Genomic DNA, 22,846 nt, shown 5'->3' on the forward strand with positions numbered 1-22,846 from the left:
ATCTTTGATTTACAGAGTACCGGTACTGAACAGTTTTCGAAGTGTGCTTACCATTAATTTCAATCTCGCTAATGATTGCCTCATTAAGGAGCTTGCATAGCAAAGAAATCTAATTCATTTACCACTGAGGTTACAAATGTCCTTGAATGAATTTAAAAAAAAAAAAAAAAAAAAAGGGGGGGGATGCCATAGATCTCATAAACGCTGCAAGGAGGCTACCGGGTTTAGCACAATATCAAGCTGTAAATGGAATAAACATCTAGGTTTGAACTGCATTAAATCAGGAACCGTGGGTGATTTAAGATACAGATAAATACAGTATATACTTACAAAAGTTCTTTAATTAAGAGGTGTAGCGCATGTGTAAAGAAAAATTACCATCGGAAAAATGAGAATCGTTTAACACTGATAATTCTCCCATTAGAAAGAAATTTAGGAAACATATTCTAGTATGACTACATGGAGTTGTGTATCACATCCGATCGATTGAATCTATCGATAGCCAGACGCCTTAATCCCGTAGCTATGGGACGGCCTACATGTCGCCGTCCCCTATCATTACGCTGCCCCTCCCCAACTCACCCCCCGTGGGGGGTGTACACATCCAAGTGTTTCAGATCTTGAGTCTACAGCACTCGACTCAATTTGTTTCTATGTAAATTCAGTTACATGTTTCCTAGGCTATGCAAAGGTTATACCGTAATAAGTATGTGTTATACTGCGACCTAAAGAATGACGAGAACTATATTTTCTCTCGCCCATCATTTCCTCAGACAAAGGCATCCATTTGACGGAATATTAGCATACTATGGTTTCTGGAAACAGGTTCACATTGGGATTTCTGTGAGACCCATTCTTCATATACAACAGTTATTTGAACTGCTAAATCTCATATTTCACATACAGCCAGAAATCCTTAGTCGCTTTAACTGTCGCTCTGTATGATATGGCCTACTGGTAGAAATATCATCTACACTCCCAGTTCAGCCACTTCAAACTACAGGCGGAAAATAATTTTATACCAAATCCGCAAGATGTAAATAGGCTGTTATCAAGCTTTCTTCGTTACAGCAAGCCTTTTTCTCTATGCAAGTTACTTACTTGGGTGAAATACTTCGGCGAAAATATTTTGGTTCCTGTTTACTTTGAGTGAATCTCTCTCTCTCTCTCTCTCTCTCTCTCTCTCTCTCTCTCTCTCTCTCTCTCTCTCTCTCTCTCAGCTTACATCCAAGTTATTATTGCGTTTTTGTTAATCTGTAAATTAATGTTCACATCATTCTACTTCAGAGAGGCACTGATATCAGTAATGAGTATTGAAGGGACTACGCAATGTCTTTCCCACACCATAATCGAGTGGTTACGTATTATAGACAACTTTAAAATTTTCCAGTTAATAGGCTATGAAAGTGAGACGAAAGTTACATTTTTAATGTTTAACAGTAGAATAACATACTAAATCGACATTAAATAATATTCATGAAAAAAGTTATAAAATCATGTTCGTCATTTCCGCAGCGACCATCTCATGAAAGCGTTGCAATCAAATAAAACTACTAGACTAAAAATTCGTAATTTCCTTACGATAAAATTCTAGCTCCTGTTATTTTCCAGAAATGGGATTACATACCGGTACCGGTGTCATATGCACGGAGTGACTTTATGCTGGAAAACCTAAACTAACCAAACTTAACCAAACCTAACCTAACCTTAACCTAACCTTATCCTAGATCAACCTAACCTAAATAAACCTAAAGTAATCTTAATTCACGAAATGACTAATTTGAAAATCTGCCTGTAACATATACATATATCTTTATTTATATATATCCATATATAGACCTACAGTTACCAACAGGTCGATAAGACATCCAACTATCTTCCTGACACATGTATTTCATACAATGTTGTTGATAAATGGCACAATATTTGGGATAACATGCGGATACTTTCAAAACAGAAGCTAAACGGCCACTTGGCGCATGCGCACTGAGCGGAAAGGTTGCTTCCAGGATGTCACCCTGTGCATACGATACCGGTTTATAATCCGCCGACATGTCGTAAAAATACCCCCGCTAATACCAACACACCAGTCCTGTATGAGACAGCCCTAGCATGTATTCAATATGGACGGTGGGTGTTAGCGCCGAAGTGGTGACATGTAGAGGTGTATGGTATGTAGGAGGACTGCTGGGCCTTGATAGCAGGCTGTGAAGCCTATGCCCAGAGTCGGACACAAAAAAAAAAAAAAAAAAAAAAGAATTGTTAAGTTTCTTTTGCATGAATATACAGTCACTGAAAAGGGCGTTAATGAGTGATGAATGCTCTTGATTTACAAAACACTGCTCACGAATAGCCTATACCAGTATAGGCCTAGGGTAGAAAACAGGATTGGCCTTTTTGTGGGTTTGATAGGACAGTCCTAAATCTTACATGGCAAATGGCTGCTTTCACTAGAAACCACTGAAAACAATCCTGTGAAATACGAAAAGCCATCCAAACCTACCTAAACAGATCTATCCTAACTCTGACTCAGTCCAATGCATTTTTTTTTTTTTTTTTTGGGGGGGAGCAAATGCCAGATCTACATCTTACTCGGTAACTTTAGAGAAAACTGAAGGCCTAAATTAACATTACCAAAATAATACTGTACCAAATACTTTTTAATTTATGCAGAAGAACCTAAACCAATTCGGTTCGTTTTCTTTGTTGCTTCCTATATTTTCTAAACATTTATAACAGGGTAAATAATTGCTGAATTTGTTTTCCAATCGTTTTCATCCATACCGGTATTCTAATTTCCGTACATCTGTTATATAGTTTCCCAGACGCAATGACACGGGCTACTTAAGCCCAAACCTAATCGAACGTAAACTAATCTAACTTGACGAGATAACGTACCCTAACTTAACGAGATAACGTACCCTAACTTAACTAAACCTAACCAAACCTAACCTAACAATTAAACTAACGTAGCCAGGTATTATTTCGGGATTACACCCAACTAACGGACACTGAAATTACTATGGTCAACCAAAGAGTTTATGCAGTCTGAAACAATTTCTCCTCAATAAACATCCACCGCAAATGCTCTTTGTAGTATTTGGTAAATAAGGAGGGGAGGGGGGACACTGTTCAACTCCTAGCTCCAATTATCGCATATAAGCTAAAATTAGCTACCGTACGGGTACAGGTGAGTTATGTAAGGTAGGGTTAGATTAGGTTCGCATTTTCAAACAGATGAAATAAAGAAAGAGATAAAAGAGAGTTGCTGAATCTCTCATCTCATTAATAAAAAAAAAAAAAAAAAAAATCAAACGGTGCTTACAGAAGAGAAAGTGCTTAGACTCCTTAAATTTCGAAACGAACATTATTCATTTCTGTGTTCGTTAGCTGAGTGTAATTTCAAAGCTTTACCTCTAGCCTAACCTTAAATAACGTACGGTAAGGACCAAACCAAACGTGATGGAATAGTAAAATGAATTTCGGTACATATGAGTAGCTGTTAGAAGTGTTCGCCACTACGTCCTAGAAACCAAAGTCTAAAGAATACATTTAGACCTTACTTGGGACAACACGCGTCGGGAATGCAAAACATGGGTAAAAACTAGGAAAAAATTGAATTCTTTACCAAGCAGGCACGGTCTTGCCATATTTTCTACTGAAATGAGTCTTTCACAAGTCACTTGTTATTTTTCCCGGATTACCACAGCTACTGAACATTTTTATAAAGTTACCTCTGAAAGCTAGACTTGTGGATTTAGAATGAGTAAATGTTCTGCTTGATGTCAACCAGTAGCTGACCATATCTAACGTTCCTAACGCACGTCTTTAAATCTGAGAGCTGGCTGTCAAACGTAAGTTAGGTTAGGTTGGACTGGGTTAAGTTAGGTTAAATGATTATGTTCTCCATAGCTTTGAGGCGGTTATCAGTGCTTTCTTGTGGCTGGTAAACAACGCGGCCAGTCAGAGATGGTCAGTAAACATTGCCGCGAGCGACCTGGCGTTTTCCTTACTCTCAAAAAAAAGCATATACATATTTTTTTCTCAATCACCTCTTGCAGTAAATTCAACAGTTAAGTATCTGTGTTGCATATATACTAAAATTACCTACCTTGAGATCATGAGTCTGTTATAATATGGGTGGAATCTCCGCGCCCATTTGGTTAAAAATACAAATTCACCATGAAAGAATTATTTACCATCACAAAAACAGTAGGAAAAATACAGAAAACTAGCCTCAGGCACAAAAACTAAATTGGTTATGTCTTTCAACTGTTTAAACTAACCGTACATTTACCCAATATAAATATAAAAACCATTGATATTCCTCAACTTGGCTCTTCTAGTAACACTAAAATCTTGCTAATATTAAAAAAATAATAATAATAATTATGAAAATTGTAGTATTCCTGGTAAAAGGTCATCGACTGACGTTTGCCTGACGTTAACTGTATTACTCTACTGTATAATTCAAAATGTCAATATATCTAAACATTAATAAACTACTGTAATTACTCACCGACTGTTGATGGGGGAAAAGCCAACATTTTCATTCCGCTCGCTTTGAGGATGCTCCCAGATCTTTTCAACACAAACAGCAGTCTTCACTAACATCACACATGTTCGTCTGGATCCTGCCATAATTCCAGGTAATTCTTTACCAAATGGGCGCGGCCTTTCCATATAATATTCTATTGAAATGAGTCTTTCACTGGGGATATTTATAAACTTATCTCTGAAAGCTATAAATGAGGATTTAGAATGCCAGATGCCGGCCATATTTAAAGTTCCTTACGCGCATTTTTTAATTAAAAAGCTGGCTGTCAAACGCAAGTGAGGCTAGGTTGGACTAGGTTTTGTTTGGTTAGGTTAGGCTTGGTTAAATCGTTAGTTTCCCATTGCTTTGACATGGGATACACTGACGCGTCAAGTCGGAGCGATTGTTGGTAAACACCGTGGCCACTCGGAGATCATCGGTAAGCATTGCAGCGGTCGACCTGGCCGCTTCCATACCCCAAATTAGATATATTTTGCAGGCTGGGCCATACATTGGTCCGGTTCACATGTCACTGATTAAAGTTTATCAGCACTGCACAACACACCGTAAGCACGCCTTCGCAGAGTTCACGTAAACATCACTTGCCTCACCACTGTTACCACAACATTCACCGCAGTTTTACCATCTCGGATCATCCATATCGCGTTACATAAATAGTATTATTTTATGATCACGACCTAACACCTAATTACAAACAGGGCTTAAAATTGCAGATCATATGCAGTACTACGTATCATCATGTTTATTATAAGCACGAATTGGTAAATGTAGTTGGCAAAGACAATGCTAACTCACGTCTCTGCTGGGATACATTTAACTTCACATATTGTAATTTGAAAATATACCACAACTCTAGCACTAAATAAAACGTGCTTGCTATTTTTTTCTTTAAGACGTAGCGTTTATCACGTAAAGCATATGTTTCCAGAGTAAAAATAGGCTTCTTAAGTTAATACGTTTCAGTGAGTCACATAGAATCCCTGTCGTTCAGTTGCGGGAATGTCTCAATTCAGAGAACCTTATGTGAGTGATTGAACGAAGTAGGTTCTTTCAATTCACTCTGACTGTCAGACTTTCAGAATTATTCGCACTTTCCTAAACTTTTGTCAGGGATCACCTGGTAATGTTCATGCGCCAAAAGACATCACACAGTGAATTCTTACCGCATTTTTCTTGGTATATTCAGTTAATAGGAAATTATAAATTGATGGTGATGTTTTTCCAATCCGAAGTATAAGGAGAAAATTTACCATTTTTCTCACTCCGTTTTCCGCCTGATAGACCAACTACTTTGAGATGATGGCGGATTGTGAAACTTTCAGCGACAATAATCTGAGCAGAGATGAGTCGATTCAAGAATTCATATTTCAGAAGGTTTAGCGTCGCTCCAACGAGCTTCGACTGCCTGTAGAGAGTAATCTATCAAGCCAGTCAAGCCACGGTAGAGAATCGAGTATTATTGGAACTTGCTGTTGTTGCTGGTGGGTGAGGGGTACGAGGTGGAAGGACCGTAAATTGTAGTAAAATTTATTTTCCTTTGATACTGAGTGCTTCATCTATTATATTCTTCTTCGACAAGCAAAGTGTTCACGTAGTTTTTTTTTTTTTTTTTTCTTAAGACTGCAACTATGTTTTCAGCATAAATAATGGGAAAAGAAAAAGCTGATCTGGGTGTTACTGTACTCTTGTTAATGTTGTTGTTATCGTTGTTGTGTTACTCCGGTCTGTCTGTCCGATCAAATTCAGCTGATAGCAAACTGCACTTGCAGAACTGTCCCGTGCAGTGAGTTCTAATGTTTCCTTGCGGTAGACAGCGCTTCGCCATAGCGAGGCGCAGGGCAGTGTGTGCTGGTTGGGTTGGTTCCTGCATGAGCGCCGTACTTGTGTCATCGCCCAATTAACAGAGGCGCCGTAGTAGGGTCCACATCACCCCGTTATTTAGCTATATGGTTACCACCCAGGGTTGTACTGGTTTGTTGGGTACGGGAAATCATTAGGTTTGTCGCTCATTGTAGAACCACCTGAAGTAGGAAGAAGAGTAATAAAAAGTGACAGGTAGGATAGGAGAAATAAAAAGAGAGAGGCAAACACACAAAAAGAATGATAAAGATGAAGGAAGAAGTAGCACTACATCAAGTGAGTGTATGATGGTCGTCACCACCTACCACCTGTAAGCTGCTGTTCTTAACAGAATGGAATTGGTCACCATTTATGTGTGTAATATTTGTACCCTACGTCCTTACAGGCTGGGAAAGTAGAATGCTTATAAATGAATCACCGGTGTTGTATATGAACTAGGAAGACGTGTATTTTGTACAATTGTCTAGGAAGGGAAAGGATATATGGTGGTGGTGGTGATGATGCACAGAGAAAAAGTAACTAATATTTGGCTGGAAGTAGCAAGGCAATTCGCCTAAAGGAACTGAGAGGACAGCTGAACCGAGAGGTGCGTATCAGGTGAAGAACATGCTTGAAGTAGAAGTACAGATAAAGATGGAGTTGTCGGGCAGAGACGGTAAGCTCCATTGTTTAGTTTTCACATGGCTGCCTGGTTAGGTTTATTATTCGCTCAGATTGCAGCTGTTATATTTTGTCAGTGTTTATACATATATACATGACAAAGCTGTGAATATGTAGGTGATCGATTAGAAGGATATGTTGACAGGGTGGGTTCAGAAGAGAGCAAATGGCAGATGGGTAAGAACAGGGCAGCTGAAGCAGACTTGAATGGTTAAGATAACTGCAGGAAAATTTTATATACAAAACAATGTGCTAATTAAAAACAAGAATGTTGACATGATTTAATCAGAAGGACAATTAAAGAGATGAGATACGGAAAATAAGGTTGATGAATAAAATCAGGTACTGGAGTAATGTATGATGCAAGAGGGCGCTGGCCCTGTATACAGGGTGGGCCAAAAGTTACATTAACAGTTATATTTCAACTAAACTGTGCACAGATTATATTACAACTAAATGAAATGTACATTAAGTTAAAAATCAAGTAAAATCAAATGTTCAATATGATCTCCTTCCCCTTAATAGCAATTGGCACCTCTTAGACACAGTGGCAAATTCTTCTCAACTCACGATCATTTTTCAGTTTGTCAAATTCAGCTTTATTCTTTCTTTCAGTTCATGAAGATTTCTAGGCATTGTCTTGTAAACTATCTCTTCGATCATCCCCCAAACTGCAAAGTCACATGGCGTTAGGTCAGGTGACCTTGGAGGCCACTCAGCACTACCCCTTCTTCCAACCCGTGTCGAAAGTGTTACCGAGATATTCTCACACATTCCTACCATAATGAGGAGGTGCACCATCCTGCATTAAATCAATTAGGAAGCTGAAATATAACTTTGTTTTAGTTGTAATATTACTGTTAATATTATTATCGTAAAGTAACTTTTGAACCACCTGTATATTAACCCCATACAGTATGCTGATCAGACGTCTGGCATTAGGCCGGGCAGTCCTTTTTAGGTCCTTGTCCACTGGTCTGAAGCTTATTTGTCCTTTTTGGTTCTTGCGTTGGTACTATCCAGTTACTAATGTAGACGAGCTTATCTATGTAGACAATAGCTGTGTTCTATGCTTAATGAATTTATGTGGTTCACAGCACAAGGGGGAAAGAGGGAAGGATCTAATGCGATCTTAAATTTCTCTCCCTTCTATTAAATGTGCTGATGACGTAAATTCAAACAGTCTAATCGTCATTCGGGTCCCTTAATAGAGCTTTGAAATTAATCATCAGTAAACATATTTTCCCTTAAAATCTCTTTCACAGAGAACAATTCATCAGCCACAAGTATATAGCATACTTGAAGTTTTTGTAAGTGTGGGGTAGTGTGCTATTGTTGTTACGTCGCCCTCAACATGCCGCCAGTGCCATTGTCCCTCCGGCACATCTCCCCACCACCTCTTGTGTTCCGTGTGTCCGCGTGTGCATTAACATGTCCTGTTGTTCCCCACTGTGGTGATAGTTGTTGGCCTCTGTATACGCAAACTTGAAACTGCTAGATATTTTCGAATACCCAGTTTCATAAAATATACAAAAAAGGAGCACTGAGAGAATGAAACACTTACGCCCACCAGCTGGTCTAACGGCAAAATATTTGACTTTACCCTGTGACCTTAACCTTCGATTGATTACTCTCAAAATCAGTTTACTTCGTTCTTGCCTAACTCTTAACCCTTCCACCATGTTTGGCTCAAAGCAGATAACTGATTTGAATCAACTCTGCCCAGTGACCTTGGCCTTTGACCTTTCCCTGTGACTCTGAATTTTGTTGTTCTTGAAATCGAATATCTTTATCTCTGTTTTAACCTGAACCCGCTAATGAAAACTGTTAAGGTTGGCCTTATCACGTTACCTTGACCTTTGACCTCTTGTTATAAAAATAATGGGTCAACCCCTATGCTGATCCTCAGCTTATCCACAAATCTGATCCAAACCAGAACAAAACTTCTTTTTACACATAGATACACGGGTCTGCCTTTCTCCTTGCCCTGTGACGGTGACTGAACCTCTTCTTTCTTCATTGAATCCCTTAGTCCTTGCCTGACTCTTAATTCTTTGAACAAGTTTGGCTCAGATCAGATCAAAGCTATTTGATATGATCCCTTGACATTGCCCTTGGATCATTTCCTGAGACCTTGACCTTTGACTCACTGTTCTCAAAAAAGGATCACTTCCTGTCTGACCATCAACTCTTCCACCAAATATGATTAAAACAGTTTGAAAACTATTTTGCTCACACACACACACACACACACACGTGTCGAACTTTGAATTTGCCCATTAACCATGACCTTTAACTGATTGTTCTCAAAACTGAATTACAACTTTCTTTCCCTACCATCAGCCCTTCTCCTGAAGTTGGTCCAAACTGAATAATATTTGTTAAAGCTGATTTTCCAAGGTCCAATTTTGATCAAAATCTGTGACCTTTGTCTATGACCTATTAAAAGAAATGGTATTATTTATTGTCTGTCCCTCAACCCATCCGCCAAGCTTGGTTAAGAGGGGATAAACACGGTTTATTTTGTTACCACGCTCGTGCCCTTGATTCACGAACGGGGGTGTAAAATGCATTAAAATCACAATACAGAATTGAAAGTGAAACCCACGAAATGGTTTTTAGGACTTCAAAAAGCTTACCTGGCTTAATTTTGACACGACTTCCTTGGACTAAATAAAATCGTGTGGCGGTAGTCAAGATAACATTAAAAAAGACAGCACAGTAGTCAAGAGGTTAATAGAGATTGTTTCTGCTTCAATATGAGAGGTCCCAGGCCAAAACTAAGTACCGGGTATATATATAAATTCCTGCGGCTGCCATGAATGAAAACAAAAAAGTCGCCGTTGAATGGAAAATAATGAACCTAACCCCTTCAACCAGATGACGTATTTTGTATTATATTCTTGCCATAACCAGGCTATTTTATTTGTGTGTTTTATCGAACCGGAGGGGTTACATATAGCCCTTAATAACTATTTCACTGCTACGCTAACCTTTTCACTGCTAGACATCCTTCACAAGTTGAGAAAAAAAAAAATCTGGTGGTAGCAAGAACAAGCTAAAAAAAATACGTCCTCGCAGTGAATGGGTTCAAAGAGTAACTTTTGACCTGAGCAAATCCAGAAATATACTGAAGAAAGAAAGTAAAGGACTGATAATGGTGGGTGGCGGTAATCAGACAGTTAATTAAAGAAAGATGACGCTGATGAAGAAGAGGATTAGACCAAAGGCAAGAGGGAAGGGAGAGAAGCTTGGGGGTAGGGGTAGGAGGACTGCGCAGGTGGAGGAGAAGGTGAAGGATTGCGCAGAGGCATGAGGTAGGGAGAGTGGAGGAAGGGGAGGCGGGGGTTGGGGGGGTGGAGGGGTAAGTGAGGGGATATTGCAAAGGGAAAGAGGAACAAAGGAAAGGGGAATTGTTGCGTAGGGAATGGGGGTTGCTAAGGGGAAGGAGGAACGAAGGAGGGAGTGGACTGCGTTGAGGAAGGAGAATAGGATTTTGGTTGCCTAGGGGAATGGGGACGATGGGAGGAGCAGCACAGAGTTTACTTTCTCGATGTAATGATATACAGTATGCTTTAGTCTTGCTACCATCCGATGATTTTACTGTGCTTGAATCTCTTCGAACTAGAGAGATCACATAGACTTCATTAACACTTTCACTAGTAGGAGTCTCCCTGAAGATTAATATAAAAATCGTCTGGAGGTCTTAAGAATAAATAAAACAAAACCTTAATTTCTTGTCTTACGAATGCCAGATTGTTTTTCTATGTTCCTTCTCTCTTTACCCATCTAACTTCTTTTCTTAATCCCCTTGTATCATGACTTAGTCCTTGGCCTGTGTGCTCGTCAAGTATGAGGCTCGCTGGTACCTCAGCCTTACCAGTACATTTCTGTATACAACATGGTTATATTCCTTTGTATGTTGGTTATGCAATGTGTGTTGATATTAGAAAGACTCATTGCGTATTAGGGAACGTCAAGATGTAATATGCTAAACATACTGGTATGGAAAAGGAGGTAGAAAGTCGCCTGAAGCTGATGAAAACATGATAAAGACTCCCTATAGCCTTTCCTTTACCACTTGATATTATCTTGTACGGCACGTTACTAAAGGAAACTGGGTCGATATTAAAAATGTATAGGCTAAAGAACGTGCACATGAATGAAAAGGCATTAAATGCAAAACACATCGCAAGGGAAGACGTGCAAGAAAACGTCCTAAGGCCTCGAGAATATGGTTCCTTGTTATGCATTAGGTACTGAAATACTTGTGGTGTACAGTACGGTATGGCTGCTAAGTCGACACCCTTCACCACTTTTATTTATTCTGTTCTTTTCTTTTATTGTACTTTTTGTTTTGCTTCTGTTTTAATTTGTGCTGTTTTTATTCCTTTTGTTCGCTTATTTTCACTGTTTACTTTTTCCTTCTTTTGTGTTTCATCCTTTTTATCAGCTGCTCTAATTCCTTTATTATTATTATTATTATTATTATTATTATTATCATTATTATTATTATTCTTGGTTGCTCATGTACTCATTTCCATCTTTGTTCACGGCTGCTTTTTTTTTCAGTTTTCATTTCCTCTGTTCGTATAACCTAGGCCTACATCTCTTATTCCCTTTCGTCTTTAATTTTCTTTTTCTTTTTGTTTACTTTGACTACATTTCATTTTTTTTCCATTCTTCTTTCTACTATACCCAGAAACTACGGCGCCATTTTTGTATATCCCGCCACACTTCATGTCATTTCTTTCCCTTTCCTCTCACCTCTCTCTCATCCACTTTCCTTCCTTATGCTTCTCTTCCCTGCTTCCCTCATTTCATCTCTTCCCTCCTCCTCCTTCTCCTGCCCCTCCTCCTCCTCCTCCTCCTCCTCTCTTCTCATCTATCTCCACGTCCTCCCGCCTTTTTCCTTCTCCATTTTCTCTTCCACCCCCATGCTTCCCTCTTTCATTTTCTGTCCTCCCACTCCTCTGCTCTTCCCTCCTGGTCCCCCATTTCCTTTCCCCTCCTCCCTCATGCTTCGTTTCCCTCTTCCTCTCTCTTTACGCACGCTCTTCTTGTCCATCATGCCTTATAATCTTTGCTACATCATATTCTTAAAGTTCTTTTTTATCGTGCTGTTCCCCTCCCCAAAACCACTCCTGTCTGTCTCCCTTTCCTCCACAACCACTTCCCTCCCTTTCCCTGAAAATTCGTCCCTTCTTCCACTCCCAGAACTCCTCCCTTCCCCCTCCTCCATAACCACTCTCCTTCCCCACCTTGACAACTTCTCTCCCCCTCTCATACATTCTCTCCCCTCCCACAACCACTCCCTCCTCTCCTCTCGAGCCTTTCAGGCCCCCCCCCCTCCCCTACAACAATTCCCCCTCCCTCACCCTCTTCCCTTTCTCTAACAGCCTTCTTCTCTCCCGTCCCTCTCAAACTCTTCCCTGTCTCATAATCCAGCCTCTTCCATTTCCCTCAATCCTCTCCCCTCCCTCACAACGCCTCCCCTCCCCTCACTCCTCCATCTCCCTCTCCCCCTTCTTTCTTACTTTCATTCCTTGCTTCCCTTTTCCCTCCTCCTCCCTTCTACCCCCTCTCCCCTACCCCCGCTGAGGTGGTGCGGGTAACGAAGCGAGGAGTCTTAATGAATATTGGGGTAATTGGAGGTAATGAGGGCAGAAGAGGCGACTGATTGACTCCTCTCTCACCGTGCTGGGAGAAAGAGAGAGAGAGAGAGAGAGAGAGGTGGGGGGCGGGAAGGAGGAAGGGAGAGGAGAAGAAGATATTTTGCGAATGGAAGACTGCTGGGTAAGGATAAATAAAGACAAGAAAAAAATAAACACTGAAACGCAAATAGAGGCATGAAAACTATAAAGAAGAATAAACGTGAGGAACTAATGAAAACGAAGAGCTGAAATATGTAAAGTATTAAAGAGAGGGAAGAAATAAACAAAGAGACATAAGAATAAAGCAAAAAATATATAAAGCCATTACCATCATCATCACCATCGTAATCATCATCATCATGAACATCATCAACAACATTAACTTCTTTCCTTTATACTGATGGTGTGTGAGGAAGGATTTAAGACTGAGAAAGAATGAAAGTGGGAGTGCCATCAATAGCAAGGTACTTAAAATGAGCCACAGTCATTCCTAAAATCACTCTAGTCTAAAAACGCTGAAATGGAACGTAAACTCTTTATGTCAATTAGTATCCTGAACTTTTCTCGCCTGAAGCAAGACTTGGGTACGATCAACAGCTAGGAAAATGAAAGTAATGGAACTACTGTACAGTATATGCACGGTGAAATGAGGCACAATCATACACGCATCAGTCTAATCTAAAAATACTGAAATGGAAGCTAATCACTCTCTCCCTCTCTCTCTCTCTCTCTGAAGCATGGAATCTAATCTCTCCTTTTTCTCCTTAGAATGGGTACCCTGCCCGTCGACGCTCCCTGGTGGACGACGCCAAGTTCGAGTCGACCATCAACAAGCAGAAGCAGCAGACGTGGCTGGAGGAGGCGCAGAGGCTGTCATGCGGTGAGCTGAGAGAGAGAGAGAGAGAGAGAGAGAGAGCGTGTTTATGTGGGTGTGCAGGGTCGTAGTTGGCCTTGATGGCGCACATGACAGTAACTGAACCTGGTGTTTCCTCCCTATACGGATCCCATCGCTACTACTCCTCAACTCCCTATATCCCCACTCTCACCGCGAATTATTATGTCAACTAAATTTGTGTAAATAATAAAGCACATCAATAGATATGGGATTGTTAAGATGTTGATGATGATGTAATAATTCAATACTGTAATAAGATGATAACCAACCAGAGGTTCTAGTACTGAAATTAATTAAAAAACAACAACTAATCCAGATAAGTTAGCGTGAAAAAATTAGAATAGTACTGAAGAAAAGGTCTAGCTAAAATCTCATAACCAAAAATCATATGCAGTGAAATTAACATATAGCCTACTTCAAACTTACAGAAATAACACACAATAACAATCACATAAAAGCCACTAGAATTTATTCTCTACAATAAATAGACGCACTTGTCAGCATTTCTGTGGGCTACACGAAATTAAGCAATGACTTCGTCAAAAACTTTGTTGTAGATTATCTTACTGAATCCAGTAAGAAAGATAAATAAGCTCGTAAGGAACCAAGCAAGTGAGGGAAAATCCTATTAAATACAAGACAGACATTAATATGACTGCATTTACGCGCTGTCTATATCTACTGTCTAGTTCCGACACATGACGAAAGAGTACTGTAATGAGTGGACAACCGACGACGGCGCAGGCAAACTGGCACTCATGAGGCGCCAGATGGGTTGCCAGCCACCAAAAAAAAAAAGAAGAAAAAGAAAACGATAGGTTATGTTATCATTGCGAGAGTGTTATAAATAATACCCGGTATTTATAAACTGAAAATTATGAATCGTACTATCCAGTACAGCGTTAGTACAGGCTTTTCTGCTTGATTAATCTTTTCATTTTGTTATCTTCCTCTCAAAATTGTATTTCTTTTTTAAATCAAACAATTTAGTGCCTCCTTCCGCCACCCACCAAAGGCAGGCCTATGGCCTTGTGCGTGTGTATGTGTGCATGCATATCGTGGGGGGAAGAGTACCTTAAGTTAAATGGTGGCTATATGTTCTGATGATCATAATCTTAACTATTTTATTCTTGCTGCCACCAGGTAGGAGTGTTCCCTCGTTGACTTAGGTTGAAATCTGTTTCCACTGACCATGTGGACACATTTTTTTTCTTTTTTAATGATAACTATCAACAGTGGTAGTGTCAGAGTTGGTTATTCAGGTAGCTAGATGCTGTGGGACACCTGTAGCTTTTGTCTTCCACTTGTCGCCCTGCCTTTCCATCTTTTGTTTTAGTTCCCCACTCGTATATTTTGCCTCCCTCCCTTCTTTGTCCCCTCTTCATTTTTACTGTTCACCTTGTATTTCGCTGATAGTCTTTCCTCCCTTTTTATTGTGTTCTTTCCTACGACCCCTTCACTTTTTTTTTTTTTTTTGCCCCTTAATTTACCTCCATTCATTTACCCTCTAAATTACTCATCCTTTTCCTTCACCCCATAATTCCCCCCTCCCCGCTCTCAGACGGCGAGGTGAGTGAGGAGGAGGTGTTCCTTGCCCAAAGTCCCGGTGAGCCTGATGTGCCCCAGCAGGTGGCCCTCGTGCTGGGGCTACTGGATGGGATTGCCGCCCTCCCCAGGATCATCAAGACGATTGAGGTAAGGAGAGGCGGGTGAGGGAGATATACTTTTCCCATATCCTACAGCTACAGTGCACATCCCAGGACGTTCGTTTGTAAGCATGTAACCAAGTGAACTCCTGATGATCTAGTTGGATAAGGCTGTCCAATAGAATGTGATCCGTAAAGGTTTGCTTCCGAGGGGTGTTTAGGATTCATTGTTCATGCAACACCACTCTACACTAAGTAACCTAGTCTTGGACCTCTACGCTCCTGATGGGGAAGGGAAGGATTGGTTATCTATCTATCTATTTATCTATTTATGTACCTATCTATCTATCTGCATAACTATCTATCTATTTATTATTATATATAGACATAGATTGATAAATGAGATAGGTATACAGACGAAGAGAGTGTATGTGAGTGAGGTGGAGGGGGGAAGAGGGAGGGGGAGGCCGAGGATGAGATGGAGGGATGGAGTGGAGAGGTATATGAGAGAGGGGGGTGTGAGTTGGGAGCAGGGGAGTGAAATGGCGGGGGACAGGGCGACTTGGAGGCGATTTGTTTGTGGCCACCCCAAACGGGATTGAGGCGTCTGGCAATAGATAGATAGATAGATCTGTACCTATCTACCTGTCTGTCTATCTGTCTATCTATCTACTGTATATTTATATATATTCTATTAGCACAAGTAAACCTAGCTTAATCTAACAAGTGCTCCTCTCCAATCCCCTAGAACTTCAAGGGCACTGTGGTGCACGTGGAGACCCGCCCCGCCCCTCGTAAAGGCGTCAGCTTTGACGTGCTCTTCAAGGTGGACATCACCAGGGAGCCGCTAATCACACTTCTTAAGAGCCTCCGTCAGAGTGCAGCCATTGCATCAGTCAACCTCCTCTCTGAACACCATTCTTCTATCAAAGGTTGCCGTGGAGCAAGATTTATTAACGCCTTTAGTCTGATGATGTATTTGTTTTGTACTGATTCCCCCGGATAATTCAATTTAGTGCAGGAAAGATTTTCCGAACTAGAGGGGTTAAATATAGCTTATAGCGCATACACTCCAAGAACTAAAGACATTAAACTCATTTGCAATTACAATACTTCGTCGTCACAGAAAGCAGAAAAATTTGCTATATACTCAGCTGTGTTTTAGAATTCTTATAATACTCATATTCAGCTATGCTTTCATCACAACGTCAGAAATCGATAAAATACTGTATATACATTTTTTTCTAGATAACTTTGCTTCCGGACTCAAACGATTTCCAAATCCAGTTATTAACACACCACTTTAACTGAGTTGGTCACATATTGCGAAATAGCCATATGTGGCCATGGGTGACTGTTATCCAACCCGAGTTTAAGAGTTGGCAGGTGATCGTTTGGCAGGGATTGGGTAGTGGTACAAGTGGTAGGTTTCCACCCTCACCATACTAATATATACCCGTATAAACTACTCATCGTACCTCGATTTACCCAGTCGTGCTAGTCTACATCATTGATTTTTCAGCTTTACTGCTATACACTCAAGGGCTGGAGAGGGATGCCGTCCTTTGGTGGAGCCGATATGACCGGGTGGTGGAGCTGCCTGGGTTATATAACGTCCCTCGGTTCCCTTCCTATCCCCCGAAAGAAGGATGGTGGACTGCAGAAGTACGGCAACTTTGCTTGCAGTCCAGTGATTACTTTCGGATGAGCCTGGGGTTGCCACTATCGGCATACTACTAAGCACTGAAGAGTTAATAGCATTCTGTACACTCTACACACACACACACACACACACACACACACACACACACACACACACACATACACTCTTGAAACATTTGGTTCCTTCTTCCTCGCATTAAAAAAAAAAAAATCTTTTCTAACTGTAGTTTAGGTCACCTCAACACTTCATTACACCTTCTAGTCTCCACATCTTCATTTGATCTTAATTTCTCGTAAATACGGTGAAGACAAGATGACGCTTAGGACAAGGCAGATACCACGATGAAGGAGGTGCCAAAGATCATAGACAAGTTGTGGCGTGAGAGAGGGGATCATAACAGTCTCCACTCGGGTTTAACTGAGTCACCATAACATTTTTTGTCGGTGTCACCATAGCAGTCTTTGTGTTTTCTTTGTTATCATATATTTATTTTTTACCGAACTCTCTCAAGGCCCGGACGACTAGAATCTTCTTTGTTACTGAATTACTGAGACACCTGTTTGAAATTAGCCCCTTGCAGCTCCCCTTGAGGCTCCAGGACCGTTACAAGGATCTTCCCAGAACTTCCGTAGATGATTCTCAGAGCCTCCCTCTTTTAGGGTTCTTTTGATGCCCTTTTCATTGCGCATTTCTTTCCCGTAGAGTGTTATCAAATTTATTTTACTCGTACGAATTGTCTTTTTGGTTTACAAAGATTTGCGTCAGACTTTTCCCCAAAGGTCTGGCAGCAAGTGTAGGTCTTTTCTAGTTACGATAGCAGTACATGCACATTCATTGTTGCCACATCTCTTTGACTTTTTTGCATTCTTTGTCACCACGATATTCTTTGTACAAATTTTCTTTGTCATCATACTCACCGAAGTGTTGTTGGTATATAAATATTATAGAATTTTTGTCATCATGGCCTTTTCTGGAATAGTATATTTGTATTACCCAGGCGCCTACCACTTCTTCCCCAGAGCCTTGGTTCCCCCGCCACATCAGCGAGCTGGACATGTGCAACCACCTTATGACCAAGTACGAACCTGACCTTGACATGGACCACCCGGGATTCGCAGACCAGGAGTACCGCGCCAGAAGGAAGCAGATCGCAGACATCGCTTTCACCTTTAAGTAGTGAGTGCTAAAGTGCACACACACACACACACACACACACACACACACACACACACACACACACACACACACACACCACACACACACACACACACACACACACACACACATTTTGGACGTCATAGCTAACGGGAATATCAGACAAGAACCTAAAATAAAGGAACGCTAGAATTGTGAGCCAGGACTAATAAGAATGCCATACTTAAAGGTAACAGTGTGTGTGTGTGTGTGTATGTTTTAACTAGAAAGCGCTCAGAGAGCGCATACCTCGGCCAGTGCTATTGCCATTAAAAAGGATCCGGATCCGGATCCGGCCCAAAATTTAATATTTTGTTCCTTGGCCCATGGCCCACCCTTCCACAACATTTCTTTAAAATCCGTTTGCAACCTTTTGATTAATCCTGCGAACAGACAGACAAACAAACAAACTGACAAATCAACAAACCAACGCGGGGTAAAACGTAACCTCCTTGGCGGAGGTAATTAAGCAAATGATGCTCTTTCTGATTTATTGATGTAAACAGTAACTACTTTGAAATTTCTCTCTCTCTCTCTCTCTCTCTCTCTCTCTCTCTCTCTCTCTCTCTCTCTCTCTCTCTCTCTCTCTCTCTCTCTCTCTTTCAACTCCCCTGTTTCTACCTTAACTCACAACGCAAAACATCCTAACTATTTTTTTATGAGTAAGACGGGACAGTTTTGTTCAACTCAGTAGTGGCTTCCCTTCCTCTGTTTAAATCGCTTTGTATTTTTTACAATATCAATTTATCCCTTTTATCATGTTGTGTTAATTCTGAGTAATATTTTAGCTCTCTATACAATAATTTAAAAGAATTGTATGTAGTCACGGCCTAATATGTTCATATCCATTTAATTTTTGCGTAATACTTTTTGCCAATTTATGTATTAGTTTTTATCATACAATATTTATTTTGAGTATGGATTTAGGTCTTATAATTGCAGTTATTAAGTTGTGAAGATTACCATATTTTTAGTTAGGAATGAGGAATAGGATGATGATGATACCTGTTTAGTCGTGTACCTAGTACTTTTCCATTCCATAGCCATTTCTGTTATGCCCGTACATCCACAGCGGTGAGGCCATCCCCCGTGTGGAGTATCGTCCTGAGGAGATCGCTACGTGGGGCGCCGTGTTCAGGGAGCTGGAGCGCCTCATACCCACACACGCATGCCGCCAGTACCGTAACGTGTGGCAGATTCTCAAGAAGGAGTGTGGATATTCACCTGACAACATACCACAGCTTGAGGATGTGTCCAGGTTTATGATGAGTAAGTGATGCAAAAAGACTTCTGGTGGGGTAGGAAGAAGTCTGGTGGAGAAGGGAAGTGAAAGTCAGGAGAGATGAATAACTGTTCTGTATGGATAGATTTAATGTCTCATCTCAGGTCGGCAAAAGTTTGAATTAAATTAGAGGACATTCGTCTGACGAGAACTGAAACATGTCCGAAGCTTAGGAATTTTGCATCTCCCAGATTTTCTCTTCTCAAAGTGTAAGTCAGAACAGGCGTTAATCCCATCAAAGATTGCTCAAGAGCCTTTGTATCTTAACATAGTCCTATATGATTCGTTTTTCTCAAGTAAGTTGGCCTATAGTTGAGATAACACGGTATCACAAAACATTACACCAATTGCTGGTTCACCTTCATCAGTGATTACACATACAGTGTAAAATAAAAAGGGGTTGTTAGTTAAATGAAGATACTGGGAGAGTCATCGTGGCCATTTCTAATATGTACTCAAATATTTAATGGATACCTCGAAAGGACTGAGTGGCTCTACACCAGAACTGTCTTGAATGATGCAGATGTGTAATTTAGGTGGCATATTACACCTAACATTATATTGCATTCTGTTATGATATTGACAGAGTCTGTCTCTGTAACATAAAGGAAAATATTGAGGTGCATTAGGCAAAACAAATAGGCTAAGAAAAGGTATTATTAAATTTACAAAGTTACATAGAATACGAGCCATATACTGCCCGTTAGTATCTGGACTGCATGGGTAACTTCCGCCATTGGGACAGCTCTGTCAGCGGCCCAGCCATTGTAATAATTTCTTGGACTGGCTGGTCCCAAGCATTGATTGCTATAGCACCTCTTATTTTTTTAAATCCTTGCTCCCGACAGATGTATAATTAGCTTCAGGGAGACCTCTCATGCTAAAATGGTTAGAGAGTAGCTTCATTAACCCGTTCATTGTGACGACGTCATTTAAAATTAATTTCTTGCTACCCTGAGACGATTTGGTTCAACATAGAGGACAGCATTCCTTGTTAAGATCAAAGGGCTAATTCCGCCATACTAATGACAAGATTTTGTGGTTTTAATAGCTCGATGGATGGAAGACGCACAACAGAGGCAGGCATTGTTCAATATTTGTTAATTATATCATGTGTTCAGTAAGACAGCACCACATGTTCCCCGCAGGACGTACCGGCTTCTCCCTTCGTCCTGCCGCCGGTCTACTTACCGCTCGGGACTTCCTCGCCTCCCTGGCCTATCGAGTTTTCCAGTGCACCCAGTACATCCGCCACCACTCCTCACCCCACCACTCCCCCGAACCGTGAGTGTGCTACTGCCTCTCTACTCTCACCCGTACACTAATCACCACTCCCTTGTATTGGTGCTTCTCTTTGCCCTCACCCAGTACACCCATCACCACTCCCCTGTACTGGTGCCTCTCTCTACCCTCACCCAGTACACCCATCACCGCTCACGGTACTGGCGCCTCTCTCTACCCTCACCCAGTACACCCATCACCGCTCACGGTACTGGCGCCTCTCTCTACCCTCACCCAGTACACCCATCACCACTCCCCTGTACTGGTGCCTCTCTCTACCCTCACCCAGTACACCCATCACCGCTCACGGTACTGGCGCCTCTCTCTCTACCCTCATCCGGTACACTTGTCACCACTCCCCTGTATTGGTGCTTCTCTTTGCTTTCACCTAGTACACTCTTTACCACTTCATCAATTTATTCGATTCTTTTTCCTTTACTTAGTTTCCTCAACGCCCACACAACGGTTTCCTCTTCATAGCATCCCACAACACCTCCCACCATCAGATTCACTCATTTTTCACTACCGTATCTTCATCTCCTTTATATATGACAGTACAGTCTAAGCACACTCTCATCCATCCATCCATCCATCATCCAATCCTACGTTGCCCCATGAGGAGTGTAGGATCCCGGGGCTAGGCAAGTTGGTCCTGGCATTTAAGATGAGAGTGACCAGCCTCACTCATCCCTGAGTAGCAATACGTGAGCAATAAACCCCAACTGCCCCTTGGATACAAACCTTCACCGGCTCAATCCGATTGGAGCGACGTAATTACCCACTAAACCACCAGGTGCCATAATTTGGTTATATGGTTACCACCCAGCGTACTAAATGGTTTCTTGGTGAACAGGAAACCATTTGCCTTGTCACTCAATGTATAGTCACCCACAGGCAGAAAGAAAGAGGAAAGATAGACAGAAGAGGGAGCGTAAAGTCACCCGCAGGCAGAAGGACGAGGAAAGAATGAAGGGAAGAAAGACTGAAGAGGATGGAAGGAAAGAAGGATGGAGGAGAGGAAAGCACAGACACCTGAGAGCAGTACTACATCAAGTGAGTGGATGGTGAGTGTCACGAATCAATTCGCGACATTTCCTTTTTGTGAGAAGCCACGAACTATTAGTGGAAAACTCACTGTGTATCGCTCAGCTAACCGTTTCTCCCTCCATTTCGGAGTATACTTTTCAAATAATTCGTCACCGTTTTCAAAGAGTGACTGATTTAATGCACGTCACTAAGTGCTGTACTGAGCGATACTATTGTTTTTTATTGTTCGCCCCTGCTCATTCGACCGTTAAAAAAATGCGGCCGAGTGCTCCGCTTTGTTCCCACGACTTTGTCAGTCTTGAGTTTGTTGTGACGGAGGAAGGTCCTGTGCCGCAGTGTGAGAGGTCAGCTAGTACCCAAACTCCACTTCACAGTTAGTCCAGTCTTCCCACCCATCTGGTGATACGCAGCATTCATCGACTATAGTATTTCTTTTGTGTATTTCCTAGTTATAAGAGTTTAATTAAGGTGTTTTTTTTTTCTAGACGTAAGTATTTAGCTCGTGTGAGAGTGAGTGCGTCTCATTGATTTGAAATGTAACGTTAAATTTATTTTTTGTAAATAAATTTAACAGTTCCTTTCTCGAGCTTAATGTAAAGTAAAAATCTTGTTTCATTTTTCCATAATTAAGCTTATTTTCCATATAGCTCCTAGCTTGCATAAACGTTTGCTTTCATAACTGGTACTTAGACCAGTCTTGTTGTTTTAACTTAATATCCGTTGTGCCATCTGGGAGTTAAGCATCGGCAAGAACCTGATGTTAGTATTAGTTATTTATTGTCAGGGGTGATGTAACTTTCTCCAGAGGCTAACAGTACAGTAATTCAGCAATTGTGAGTAATTAGTCTCTGCTGTGTACTGTTGAGAAAGTTTATAAATTCTCGTTCTTGAGAATCTTAGCAAGTCAGCGTAAAGTAATCGTTGCTTGATGTAGCAAGACAATCATTGTCTCTGCTCTTCAATATTATTGAATATTATTATCAAATTAAATAATATTTAACCATTTATATCAAAATTACCGTGATATTATAAAAACCCCGTGACAGTGAGCTCCCCCACCTACCACTACCATACCCTGAAAAAACGATTTCTCTGCCTCACATTTT

At 41.0% G+C, this 22,846-nt stretch overlaps 1 protein-coding gene across 1 annotated transcript in view; it reads left to right on the forward strand.

The window, feature by feature from the left end:
- Window positions 1–22,846, forward strand: part of ple (tyrosine hydroxylase ple) — a 96,178-nt gene that overhangs the window by 65,639 nt on the left and 7,693 nt on the right. The window contains exons 2-7 of the mRNA XM_080283260.1: window positions 13,501–13,612; window positions 15,189–15,322; window positions 16,022–16,205; window positions 17,956–18,112; window positions 19,203–19,399; window positions 20,561–20,696. Coding sequence (XP_080139386.1) covers window positions 13,501–13,612; window positions 15,189–15,322; window positions 16,022–16,205; window positions 17,956–18,112; window positions 19,203–19,399; window positions 20,561–20,696 — 920 coding nt within the window. The remainder of the gene's footprint in view (window positions 1–13,500; window positions 13,613–15,188; window positions 15,323–16,021; window positions 16,206–17,955; window positions 18,113–19,202; window positions 19,400–20,560; window positions 20,697–22,846) is intronic.

This window comes from Coenobita brevimanus, chromosome 97 (genome assembly GCF_032717465.1).
Source record: "Coenobita brevimanus isolate Jiangsu-jjx chromosome 97, ASM3271746v2, whole genome shotgun sequence".
NCBI lineage: Eukaryota > Metazoa > Arthropoda > Malacostraca > Decapoda > Coenobitidae > Coenobita > Coenobita brevimanus.